Source organism: Phyllopteryx taeniolatus, chromosome 5, assembly GCF_024500385.1.
Source record: "Phyllopteryx taeniolatus isolate TA_2022b chromosome 5, UOR_Ptae_1.2, whole genome shotgun sequence".
Taxonomy (NCBI): domain Eukaryota; kingdom Metazoa; phylum Chordata; class Actinopteri; order Syngnathiformes; family Syngnathidae; genus Phyllopteryx; species Phyllopteryx taeniolatus.
In genome coordinates this window covers 3,896,824-3,910,781 of record NC_084506.1, presented here as the reverse complement: position 1 = coordinate 3,910,781, position 13,958 = coordinate 3,896,824, and the positions used below count along the sequence as shown (strand labels likewise).

General features: G+C 42.5%; 1 protein-coding gene and 1 long non-coding RNA gene across 4 annotated transcripts in view; one reads left to right on the top strand and one right to left on the bottom strand.

The window, feature by feature from the left end:
- Positions 1-950: 950 nt before the first annotated feature.
- Positions 951-13,186, top strand: LOC133477806 (uncharacterized). The gene is made up of 6 exons (XR_009788483.1): positions 951-1,246; positions 1,507-1,672; positions 3,076-3,160; positions 7,036-7,245; positions 8,244-8,531; positions 13,052-13,186. It is a non-coding gene; the product is annotated as an uncharacterized LOC133477806 (long non-coding RNA).
- cdk10 (cyclin dependent kinase 10) overlaps positions 9,515-13,958 on the bottom strand; it is a 25,983-nt gene continuing 21,539 nt past the window's right edge. The window contains exons 13-16 of one of the 3 annotated variants that reach the window (XR_009788481.1): positions 13,929-13,958; positions 10,793-13,842; positions 10,650-10,702; positions 10,468-10,552 (exon numbers count right to left, since the gene is read on the bottom strand). The exon at positions 13,929-13,958 is cut by the window's right edge and continues 243 nt beyond it. Coding sequence is in view for 1 of the 3 variants with exons in the window: in XM_061772968.1 (XP_061628952.1) it covers positions 10,458-10,552; positions 10,650-10,702 (148 nt within the window). In the remaining 2 variants the exon portion in view is untranslated. Of the gene's footprint in view, positions 10,553-10,649; positions 10,703-10,792 lie in introns of all 3 variants that reach the window. The other 2 variants (XR_009788480.1, XM_061772968.1) reach the window with 2 other exon arrangements.

Below are 13,958 nucleotides of genomic sequence, written 5' to 3'. Positions count from 1 at the left end.
AAAAATTTAGGCAACTACAAATCTGAAAAATGTGGTGCACACATGTATTCGGCCACCTGTGTCAAATCATTTACAGTCTTTAGGAGACTTGTCTCTTCCCAATGTTAGGAAAATTCATTTTCTCCATGAACTAGTTCAAAGTTTAGTTCACAGTTCATAATTCTGAATTTTGAACTAAGTTCAATGTCCCAAAAATGAACTAGTTCATAGATGTTTTTTTTTTTGTGTGTTTTTTTTTCAATATGTTGCTGACAGGCTGTTACTCTCAAAATACTGGCATTTCATTTCCTCATTATTGCCCACCCATTCAATACACACTAGTAGCCAGCCGCAGCTTTCACCCTGCAATCTCAAAAACATAAGAAAAAAACTTGCTTGAAGTCTTTTTTTAAATCAGGAATTAAAACAAAAACAGGACTTTTGTCCTTATTGTGTAAACAAAACCACACAACACAGTATGACAGGAACGATGGTGAAAGGACTGATAACTTTGCATTCCTCGGAGCTCTGGCTGACTATATTAACAAAATAATTTATCTAGTATTAAAAAAATATATATATATATTCCATATTATGACAGTGTGCCCCTACGTTTTCACGAAAGCATTCTGATAAAAAATAATTTTCCAAGTAATCAATTTTAGTAATAATTTACTGCCTTACAAAACAACCATACGCAGAGTCCCTGAACGCACCTCGCACATACATGCTGCTGCGACGCGACCGTGTCGCTTTTGGTAATATATCGTTTTAAGACAGATATTAAAAATAGAACAATGACTGGTTATTTGATTTTTCTTTGAAAAAAGAAAAAAAACAAAATTCAAATACAGCTTGATTTTCTTTTTTGTTGTCTGGAACGAGTCAGGAAAAGTAGAATAACGTTTTAATCATCAATTTTCATTTCTAAAACAAAAATAGAATTTAGCAAGAGACTCCAATAGAAAAATGGCCCGTACATTTGTTTTGGATTGGCGGAAGTTGTCACCGACAAGAACAGTACGCATGCTGGCCAGTAGAGGGCGACAGTCAGGTGCCTACACATACCAACCGCTGGGAAACACGGAGGAAGAACCAGAGGGTGCAATTAATAGCCTGGTTTAGGGTAAGCTTGAACCTTAACCCTAACCTTAACCCCAACCCTAACCTAGCCTGAGATGGAACATGATATTGTCGTCAGAAAGGACAAACGTGTGTCTCTACAGGAGACAGACATGTCTGTGGACACCTTTGCCGCATATTCCAGGTACAGAAAAAAGTCAATATGTGACAACCGTAGATTAGGTGAAGCAAAGGCGTTAGCCAGCTAATTTGGTAAATTAAATCTATTTAGATGAGCCACTAGAATCTAGAACTATGTTTTGAAATTAGTTGACATGTTTATGTATTTTATTTTGCATAAAGAAATTCAAGGCTTCATGTTAGGTAGTTGCAACAAAGTCATTTGACAGTTCTCAAACCAAAGTCTGGACTGAACAAATGACACAAACGTAGCCCTGTTCCCAGGGGAATCTGGTATGTTCAGCTCCTCTGATGTACTGTAGTCTCAAGGAGTCATTAGGAGTGCATGGCGAGGATGAGGACACTTAGCCTGCAAACGTCACAGGCCAGCGGTTCACATTCATGAGAGCACCCGCTGCTGCAAGTTCATCTGGACAGAGGACATCCTCAGGTAAGCAAGACTTAAGGAGACTAGACTTTCCGAAGAGGGCCAGTGTTTCGGCACTTTGTTCAAACATTTCATCTTTAATTGTGTGAATGCTTTCAGCATTCATACATTCTGCACTAAAATTCTTGATTATAATAATTATTATTTCTTAACTGACTCAAACCATTCCAACCACAACATAATTTTCAACATCCCCACATTCTTACATTACCAAAATTCGGCTATATCACCCAGATTTCGCACTCTTCCATGTGAAAAGACGCACATTTTCCCAAATTGTGATCTCTTCGACATTATTCCCTCCTCTTGAACATTTCTCAACCAATTCAAACCGTGTCAACGTCGTTGGGTTGAGCTGTCAACGTCGTTGGGTTGAGCTCATTCAAGCCAACCTGTGAACCACTCCCATTCCCCAAATGTCAAGCTCAAAATTAAAAAAAATTACAAATTTAGCTACTGTTTCCTTATTTCTCAACCAATTTCCACCGTTTCAACTTCCACATGTTCATCTTATTCAACCCATCCTGTGAACCACTCCCATTCCCCAAATTTCACACATTTTCAAAATAAAAGCTCAAAATTCCAAATTTTTTCAGCATTTATCATGAGATGTATCTTGCCTCACATCTTGGCAATGAGACCTTTTTGTAGGGCATCAATTAGGACTGAACCAGCTAATATTCATTTGCACTGACAATGTGCTGGATTGCTGTTTGATTGATAGATTTTAGGTGTTGTCTTCGCTTTCCATGCCTTTTTGCACCTCCCTTTCTTCATGTGTGCAATACTTTTTCCCTGTGTCATTTCACATATTTACACACACCTTAATTTCTGAGTTTATTTGTTTGACTGTCTTTGTATGTATGGATTACTTGGGTTGTTCCCAACATCCGGTGAAATTTTCAGGTGAATAGCACCTTTGGAAGTATATTTAGTGAGAAACATTGTGACGTGTTAAATACTTCAGCCGCTGTATGTGCCCTGCGATTGGCGGCCAACTAGTCCAGGGTGTACGCCGCTTCTCTTCCAGAGTCAGTTGGGATAGGCTCCAGCACTAACACCTAGTGAGGATAAGCGGTATGGAAAATGGATGGGTTAGGTCCACACACATTGCCTTTTATATCGATACTGGTTATAAAGAACCCAGAGTCAAATGTTCATTTTAGTCTATGCTTCGGGCTGCTAAGAAAATGGATGTTCATAATTTGGACACCCTATATTTAAACCTTGTAAACGTTTCTGACCTAGCCCCCTAAAAGAACCGGAATCGAAATGAGGAACCAGAATCGGACCGGAATATTCTCATTATTTTGCTCTTGGATGGGGGACACGTTAGGGCTGTCTGTTATTGCCGTTGCTATTGAGCCCTTGTCAATCGTATTGAGATCTTCCTTCTTTTTTTTCAGAGAAATGACTCGAAATGGAAAAGAATATATGCTGAATATGCTGATGATTTATTATTATCAGTGTTGCCACAGTTACCTTGAAAAGGTAAGTTACTTTACTGATTACTTGAGCTTAAAAGTAACTTAGTTACTTTACTGATTACTTGATTTCAGAAGTAACTAAGTTAGAAAAAAGTAACTTTTTAGTTACTTTCAGCAGCTGCCAAGTGGCAGGAATATCAGTTATCCACAGTACAAAAAAAGCATTTGCTTAACTGTACCCATTACTTGGTAATGTACACCACACAAGTTCCTGAATGATGTCATCAACATGAACAAGAGTATTAAATAATTCAAGTATCTTTATGTACACAGTGTTTTTGATTGTTTTGCTAGCCTATCTTCTGCTTATGACCTCCCTGCGACTCATTTGTTTCGCTATTTTCAGATTCATAATTTTGTCTGCAAAAGTTTTCTTAATTGCCCTTATTTTCCTCCATGGCAGACCTGGGAAAGATTGCTCTTGTTTAGTCCACAGTGGAGGGGAATGATCTCGAGCATTTATGACTACATTTTGGCCTTTGGCAACCGGTCGGTTGCCAAATCTAATTCCCATTAAGAATACATGGGAAAAAGAATTAGTGATACAATTAAATGATGAATTCTGGGAGCGTGCTATACATAGGATACGATCTTCCACCTCCTGTGCTCCTGTCCTGTTCTCTAATTAAACGTTCTGAAGAAGGTCTATTTTTCTAAATCCAGACTTTCTCAAATATATCTGGATGTTATGGATCCATGCGACAAATGCCCTTGGCTCTCCCTGTAACCTTAGTCATGTTTTTTTCTTGTCCCAACCTGGTTGATTTCTGGACCGGATATTTTGGTTGTACTGTAATGTCCACTCTGCTCCAGCTGAATCGGCAGCCTTGCCCGTTGGTTGCTATATTTGGTACGACTAACACCTCTTGCATTAAAGTTTACGCAAAAGGACATTATAGCCTTTCCATCTTTCCTGCAAGACATTGTTTACTATTCACTGGAAGTCACCTAAGTATCCTTCCATCTGTGTCTGGCTTAAGGACACCATGTTTTTTTTTAAACTTGAGAAGATTAAGTACACTTTGAGAGGGTCCACTGATGGATCTCCCTCTCCAGTCTTCACTCAGATCTTCAATAGATCTCTGGAAATGTGCGAAGTTCCATCCTGTTTCAAACGCTCCACCATCATTCCAGTCCCCAAGAAACCTGCAATCTCGGGTCTGAATGACTACAGGCCTGTCGCTTTGACATCTGTGGTCATGAAGTCCTTTGAACGTCTCATGCTGGACCACCTCAAGAGTGTCACAGGTCCCCTGCTGGACCCCCTGCAGTTTGCCTACCAAGCGAACAGGTCTGCGGATGATGCAGTCAACATGGGACTGCACTTCATCCTAGAACACCTCGACAGTGCAGGGACCTACGCGAGGATCCTGTTCGTGGACTTCAGCTCAGCGTTCAACACCATCATCCCTGAACTCCTTTCATCCAAGCTTCTCCAGCTCAGCGTCTCACCTGCCATCTGCCAGTGGATTTACAGCTTTCTGACGGGCAGGACACAGCAGGTCAGGCTGGGGGAGGCCACCTCATCCACACGCAGCATCAGCACTGGGGCGCCCCAAGGTTGTGTCCTCTCCCTGCTGCTCTTCTCTCTCTACACGAACGACTGCACCTCAGCGAACCCGACTGTCAAACTCCTGAAGTTTGCAGATGACACCACTGTCATCGGCCTCATCAAGGACGGTGACGAGTCTGCATATCGACAGGAAGCGGAGCGGCTGGAGCTGTGGTGCGGCCGACACAACCTGGAGCTGAACACGCTCAAGACTGTAGAGATGATCGTGGACTTCAGGAGGCATCCTTCGCCACAGCTGCCCCTCACGTTGTCCAGCTGCCTTGTGTCAACCGTCGAGACCTTCAAGTTCCTGGGAATTACAATCTCTCAGGACCTGAAGTGGGTGACCAACATCAACTCCGTCCTCAAAAAGGCCCAGCAGAGGATGTACTTCCTGCGGCTTCTGAGAAAGCACGGCCTGCCACCGGAGCTGCTGAGACAGTTCTACACAGCGGTCATCGAATCAGTCCTGTGTTCTTCCATCACAGTCTGGTTTGGTGCTGCTACAAAAAAGGACAAACTCCGACTGCAACGGACAATCAAAACTGCTGAAAGGATTGTCGATACCCCCCTACCCACCATTGAGGACTTGCACGCTGCCAGAACTAAGACAAGGGCGTGCAAAATCCTCTCGGACACTCCGCACCCCGGTCACCAGCTCTTCCAGCTCCTTCCCTCAGGTAGGCGCTACCGATCAATGCAAACTAGAACTAGTAGACATTCCAACAGCTTCTTCCCTCTTGCGATCAACTTCTTAAACACCTAACCTATAATTCCATTACAACAAGCTGGCAATTTTTTGACTTGAGTTCGTTGTCACATTTCTGTGGAGCCAATTATGTATTACTCGTGCACTCGCTGTAGTTGTCTCGCCATGCTGCACTATTTGCATATACTGGCCACTCATGCCAGAGTAGCATCTGCTCCATTTGCACACTGATTGAGGAGTATCTGTAACATTTGCACAACCAACATTGTCCCAGATTATCGCACTACTGGTCACTTTAAATACAATCCTTGAAGTCTCAGCGCCCTTTGCACAATGGTCATTGCACCGGACTATTGCAATATTAGTCATTCGAACTGCTCTAAGTGCTAGAGGACTCTGCATTTTTTTGCACAATTGTTTTTTGTCAATGTCTTTATGTCTCCAAAGTGTTCTGTAAATTGACTGTCTGTTGTACTAGAGCGGCTCCAACTCCCGGAGACAAATTCCTTGTGTGTTTTGGACATACTTGGCAAATAAAGATGATTCTGATTTTACAAAAAATGGCAACTCCTTATCTCTTATTTTACAAATGTGAAGTTATTGCCCATCTACTTGTGTGCCTGTTTTTTTCCCTCTAAATATGAATAACTCACTCAATTGTAGGCTTTACACGATCAGGATCTTCGGGCTGATCGGTAATCGTTTAAAGTTTAAAAAGACGATAACCGATTAGCGATCCGATCACAAGATGGAGCAATGTGTATATTTACATGACTTGTTCATTTATTGTATATACTTGTATATTGTGTACGTATCTTCAAAATTATTCTTTTGCATTTTTAAAAACATCTTTAAAACATCAATGACCTCTAGGGCGCATTCAAGGATTGGCCATTGGCATAAGTTTAGGTCAAATCAACATTACAACATGACAGAAATAACTGTGCTAACTTACTGTAATAAAATTACTTTATTGCAGTTAAATTACGTTAACAAATACTGTTAATGACATGCATACTCTAACTTTCTCACGGCTTTATGGACGGGTGTTGTCCAGCATTTGTTTGTTTTTTTCCCCCCACCCTGGGTTGCTTGGACGCCGCATGCTCCTCCTCGTGTACATTCTTCAGGTGCCCAATCACATTTGTTGCGTTGAAGCATTTAGATGACGTTCCCCACGACGTACTTCAGTTGTGCACAGACTGCCAATAACTTACGTGTTGTTTGTCTGAGACACCGCAAAATAGTCCCACAACGACGACGTGTTTTTTCACTGACAAGATTGAAAAAAACTTTATTGGCCGTCAGATAGTTACAGTACTATGCCACAAGACACGTGACAAGGCTAAAAATAAACATAGATTTTGGATTTATATGCGACGGCAACACGGAGTAAATGTCTTTCGCGGAGCAGATCGATGATGTCCTTGATCGGATCGGCAATTTATGACATGAAAGCCAATCGGCCGATCAACATGAAATGCTAATTATCGGCCGATACCGATCAGACTGGTGTAAAGTCTATTTAATTCAAGTATTTATACATACACAGTGTCTTTGATAGTTTTGCTATCTTTTGCTTATGACCTCCTGTGACTCATTTGTTTCATCTTTTTAGGTTCATAATTTTGTATCCAAAAGCATTTGGGGGAAAAAGAAACCTTGAGAAGGGACTTCCGATGGGGGGGGATCCCCCTTCCAGGATGACCAGGCTCCAATGAATGTTGAAAAGACAACATTTATCACATAGTCTGGTGCTGTACAATCTTCATTACGATGGCAAGATGCAGGAGACGAGGCAGAGCGTCCAGTGACCGAAGAGTAAATGGTTTGAATCCCGGCTACAACTGTCCGCATGTCAAAGTGTCCTTGTGCAAGACACTGAACCCTAATTTGCTCCCAGTGGGCCTGGTAGTGCCTTGCATGGCAGCAGTCGCCCATTGGTGTGTGAGTGGGTGAATGTGAGGCTTTGTAAAACGCTATGGGCACTGTGATGGTGTAGATAAAGCGCTATATAAGTGCAGTCCATTTACCATTTTAGGAGCTATGACAAGCACTAGTAAAACAGGCCTCCATGTTTTTTAACTAAGCCGGGTTTTAAAGTTTTCTACTGCGGTAGCAGCTATAATATATCTGTGGGTAGGGCATTCCAGAGTGCTGGAGCCCGTATCGAAAAAGCTTGAGAGCTTGCGGACTTCTTTCTGGCTCTCGGACTGGTGTTAGTTTATCATGGGGATTTATAATATGTTAATTGTGTGCCTTCATTGTTCCTGTAGCTTGTTCATGCAACAGAAAGTCAGAGAGCTGCAGATACTGTAGCCAGAAAGCTAATTATTCAACATCTTTATTCTTTGCTCAACGCCGGAAAGCGTTTGCCTGTTATTTTTTCTGTGTATCATACTACGCACTAGAGAATGTTTAGTTACAGTCGATAACAATTATATTTGCTAAATTAAAATTGACAGTAGCTAGCGGAGCTAATACATTTGCTAAGCTAGCGTTTACATTAGGCTAGTGAGGCTAAGATGTTTGCTAGGCTAACATTAACATTATGCTAATCCGCCTCCCGAGATGCAAGGAGAAAGACCATACTCGCAGACCAGCTGATCTACGGTCGTGAGTAGGACACAACAATCGTTGCTAGCATGTACAAAATTAGTGCCTAATAAAATACTAGCTTCACACAAAAGTTCCAACTTTGTACTCGCTCAACACGATGCAACCTATTCACGCCCATTTTTAGCCGAGCAACACACGATGTCCTATTTCCCTTTCCGTACACCTATTTTTCTTTCTTTCAACATTATTTGTGTTTTCTTTTTGTAGTTGGACCCCTCTGTGTGCAGATTTTTACAGGACACTTTCACACCCCACACCCAACCAGCCGCACCGCCCACCAACATCACACCTCTGACTTCTGCGTTGACCATCCACGAACAGGATGTGAGACGCATCTTCAAACAACAAACACAGCGGCAGGCCCAGACCTTGTGACTGCAACGGACAATCAAAAATGCTGAAAAGATTGTCTGTACCCCCTACCAACCCTTGTGGAATTGCACACTGCCAACCCTCCACATCATGGTCCCCACCTCTTCCAGCTCCTTCCCCCAGGTAGGCGCTGCCAAACAATGCAAACTAAAACAAGCAGACATTCCAAAGCTTCTTCCCTCTTCCCATTAACTTATTAAACAGTTAACTTACAACCCCATTGCAACAAGCTGCCAATTTTGTCTTGCGTTTGCTGTCACAGTTCTGTCGGGCCAATTATACATTACGTGTGCACTCACTGTAGTAGTTTCGCCACGCTGCACTATTTGCATATCTGTTGTTGACCAATACTGGCCACACATGTGCCTGAGTAACATTGGCACAATTGACATTGTTCCAGATTATTGCACTGCAAGTCACTTTAAACGGCATACATTTCTTGAAGTCTCGGTGCCCTTTGGACAATGGTCATTGCAGCGGACTATTGTTCTTTAGTCATTTAAAACTACTCTAATTGCTCGAGGAATCTGCATCTTTTTGTACAATTGTAAAAAAAATAAATACAAAAATTGTACCGGCATTACATTACTGGCAACCTTTCATTGCTCAGTGACTTTATTTTTTAAATATCTGTCTGTTGTCGTACTAGAGCAGCTCCTACTAACGGAGACAAATTCCTTGTGTGTACTTGGCAAATAAAGATAATTCTGATGTGGAGCTCAGAGTAAAAAATGACCCCAAGATTTTTACCACATTGTGAGGGTCTAAAATGTTGTAGTTTTGGTAAAAGTTTCTCTCTCCTGCCTTCAGTACCGATGACTAAAACCTCTGTTTTGAGCTGTAGGAAATTCACTGCCATCCATGATGTAATATTTAACATGGGTATCAATTGGCTGTGTGTCATCTGCCTAATTGTGGAAGCTAATGTGTCTCCTGATGTCCCCCAAGGGGAAGCATGTACAGATTAAAAAGAATTCGACCTAAAATTGACCCTTGGGGCACGGCCCACTCAATTTTATGTGTTCTGGAGGAATGTGTATGCAAACCCACAAAGAAACTCCAATCTATGAGATAAACCAGTGAAAAGCAGTACCAGACAGGCCAACCAGGTTTCGGAGTCTGTTTAATAAAATGTGATAATCTACTGGATCGAAGGCAGTGCTGAGATCCAGTAGAACCAAAACAAAGAACCATGAGTTGAGCGACACCCACACAGACGTTTTCAAGGCACAATCCTTATTGTGCTCAATGCAATAGCAGAATTGAAAAGATGATTCAGATATTCTCAGGGCATTGAATTGATCACAACTGGACCTGTTCTTTTGATACCAGAATGATACGGTACATGGTTTGGGGCATGCCTTCAACTTGGAGCATAAATAGCTGAGTTTTTCCACACCAACTCAGGCTACTTTTGTTCTACCTAAGCCTTGTTGCATGACCTGATGAAGCCGGCTCGGATGAGAGGTGAAACGTCTTCTAACTTAAGACAACCGGAACAGTCAATGCCCTGAGAATGAAATGACCTGGAAGAATGAGAATATTCACAGGCAACATTCAGATAGATCGTACATTTAGTCAAACACACATCACTAATTTACAGTGTAGAGAACATAAATGTTTTTTTTTTCATATGACGTTGACAATTTTATTTTACATTATTTGTAATCAAGTTATTTCATTCAACAAACTAGTGGTGTGGCTTTAAATGCACCTGCTGTGGTGTGCAGGATTTTAGAAAAGCTAATGTAGATGTAATGATAGAGGTATGAACAGTGTGTGCAAGGGGTGTAGAGTGCATGGGACTGAGGAATGCGCAGTACCGGTAAAAATCTTAAAAACATGTTTGCATTACATCTGGTTGTTACAACCAAGATTATGTTGCACTGTTTTTTCCCCACCCAAATATTGACATTTCATTTCTGCCTCATTTTCATTAGAAGAACTCAAACCGCTCCGTGAGGTTATTATTCTATGCAATGTGAGCAAAACACACCACCATTTGAGTGTTAAATCAGAATGGCATGCCATGTAAGGTCTTGATCGTCATCACACTTTACTGCATTTCAAGTGGCTCTCTGGCTGAAAAGAAGCACGTTTGTTGCGATGGTGAGGGAAGGTCGGCATCAGCTCGGGCTCGCAAGCTGCACAGAGCAAAAAAGAAACAAGAACATGAGAGGACGATAAAAAGACAAGGATTTCAAGCTACAGTTACAGTACATATAATAAAGGTTTACTCACGTAGAGGTTTCTCCTTGAAGTAGGAACTCTCCAAGCAATCTTTGGCAGTAGCTCTGGATAAACACACCACATAAGACAGCGGCTGAAATAAGTATTTAACACTAAAAGTATTTCCGAAGATGCTATTGACATGAAACACTCACCAGATGTTGGGAACAACCCAAGTAATCCATACATACAAAGAAAGTAGAACAAATAAGATCAGAAATTAAGTCCATCCATTTTCTGAGCCGCTTCTCCTCACTAGGGTCGCGGGCGTGCCGGAGCCTATCCCAGCTGTCATCGGGCAGGAGGCGGGGTACACCCTGAACTGGTTGCCAGCCAATCGCAGGGCACATACAAACAAACAACCATTCGCACTCACGTTCACACCTACGGGCAATTTAGAGTCTCCAATTCATGCATGTTTTTGGGATGTGGGAGGAAACCGGAGTGCCCGGAGAAAACCCACACAGGCACGGGGAGAACATGCAAACTCCACACAGGCGGGGCTGGGGATTGAAGCCGGGTCCTCAGAACTGTGAGGCTGACGCTCTAACCAGCTGGCCACCGTACCGCCTCCTTGGCATCCAAACAGTTCAATTTTGCTGTCATCCGTCAAGACTATATTCTCCCAGTGTTTAACTGGCTTGCCGAAATGTTGTTCGGCAAACTGTTAATGAGCTATGACATGCTTTCTTTTCAGCAATGGGGTCTTGCGTGGTGAGCGTGCATACAGGCCATGCAGCGGAGTGCATTACTCTGTGTTTTCCTTGTGAAAACAGTACCCGCTTTTGAAGCTCTCCACAGGTGGTCCTTGGCTCTTGGACAACTCTTATGATTATTCTTTGCACTCCTCTGTCAGAAATCTTGTGAGAAGCACCTGATCAAGGCAAATTTATGGTGGTATGATTGGCTTTCCACTTACGTATTATGGCCCCAACCGTGCTCACTGAAACGTTCAGCAGCTTAGATGTGCGCTTGTAACCAATGCCATCGTTATGTTTTGCAACAATTAGTTTGCGATGGTCTTGACACAGCTCTCTGCTCTTACCCATCATGAGATGTGGCTTGCCTCACACCTTGACAATGAGACCTTTTTGTCGGCCATCAAATAGGGCTGAACCAGCTGATATTTATTTGCAGCTGATAGATTTTAGTGTTGTCTTGGCTTTCCATGCCTTTTTGCACCTCCCTTTCTCTGTTGAACACTTTTTCCCCTGTCATTTTTCATTTTTACACACAACTTAATTTCTGATCTTATTTGGTCTACTTTCTTTGTATGTATGGATTCCTTGGGTTGTTCCCAACATCTGGTGAAATTTTCAATTCAATGGCACCTTTGGAAGTATATTTAGTGAGAAAAATGGTGACGTGTTAAATACTTATTTCAGCCGCTGTATACAGTTAAACAAATTAGCTACCTCCATAGCGGATACAGTAACTGCTTTCACATTGACAGCAAAGTAATACTTAGCCAAGATGTTCATATGAAAATAACTTTATAAATAATCCAAAGACATTAACGACTTGACTCAAATATTAGATTTGTTTTACCTTGTGCTTGAGGTGCTTTGGGCTGTTTCAGTTTTTCAGTGAGACCTTTTTTAACTATACAAAAACAAAACATTTTACCGAGTGAATTTATCTTATTTGGAGTGAAAATATCTTACTGTCCTTATTTTAAGACAGTTTTGACTTTTTTCTCAATTTTCTGGTTGACAAAAAGAATCAAGTCAATTCATACTAGTTCCATTGGCAGATTGTTCCACCTTTTTTAGGGACAAAATGTCTAGTGTAGTGGACACGCCATGAAAAGATGACACCCAGCACCCCAGTCTCCGATGATCGCCGCTCTTCCCGCCGAGATAGACAACCACGGAGTGGCGAGACTCAACTTCACATACAGACGCTAAGCGAATCACAAGCTGGGATCATCAAAAGCAAGCCACAGACATCTGCTGTTGCACGCCGACGCTAAGTAAATTACCAGCACCCGGAGCATCAAAGCGGAGACAAAAGATACCTAGTTTGCAACAGAACGCTAAACTAATTAACCTCCACCACCAGCCAGCCCACAGTCCCTCACCAACGAAGGCATCTCCTCCCCGCTGCGCCGGTGACACTTCGCCAGTCAAGCTGGATGGGTTGCTTGCGAAACCCACAGGCGATGGATCGCCACTGCAGACGCAGGTTCATTATTCATTAACCACAGTCTTTACCGGACTTGGCTGGGATTTAATATTTTAAGAACTTTACATGAACGCCACTAGGGACTGGATTTCTACAAACTTGAATGTCTGATGTCGAATCTGTTGTCAACTGAACCAGATTAAATGTTTCACTCCACATCACACAAATGTCACCTTGCAAATATTACAGTGTTCTCAACAATCACATAACACTTGAAACATTTGTTACAGGTATTAAAGAGGAGAGGTGTGGGACAATGCAAAGCGGGAAAATGGTCCAGCTCCCCCCTTTTGGTCACGAAGGTGAATGTGTGTGTACCAACAAAGACATTTCGCACATTCAATAACAACAAGCCATTGTTCACGGCCAAACTTCAACAACTTCGCCAGGCTGAAGAGGACGCCTATTGAAGTGGGGACAGAGCATTGTACAATCGAGCTAGAAACCAGCTGACAAAAGAAATTAACATCGCAAAGAGAAAGTATGCAGAAAAACTGTTCACTGCTAACGACTAAGCCAGTCTGGCATGGATTACAATCACTAAACAACTACAAGCGACCATCCCCCCCAAACGGAGAAAAATAAAGGGCTGGCTGACGACTTGAACACCTATTCCAGATTTGAAAAGGACACTTTCACACCCCACACCCACCCAACCGTACCACCGGCCACCATCACACCTCTGAGTCCCCCTTCTGCATTGACCATCCATGAACAGGATGTGAGACGTATATTCAAACAACAAAATATCAACAAAGTGACAGGCCCAGACCTTGTGTCCCCATCCTGCCTCAAAGTCTGCGTGGACCATCTTGCTCCCGTCTTCCAGCTTGCTCCAGTTTTCACAGAGATCTTCAATAGATCTCTGTAACTGTGTGACGTACCAACCATCCTGTTTCAAACCTGCAATCTCAGGTCTGAATGACTACAGGCCTGCCGCCCTGACATCTGTTGTCATGAAGTCTTTTGAACACCTCGTGCTGGAACATGTCAAGAGCGTCACAGGACCCCTGCAGTTTGCCTACCGAGCAAATAGGTATGTTAACCAAGTGAGTCAACATGGGACTGCACTTCATCCTAGAACATCTCGACAGCGCGGGGACCTACGCGAGGATCCTGTTCGTGGACTACAGCTCT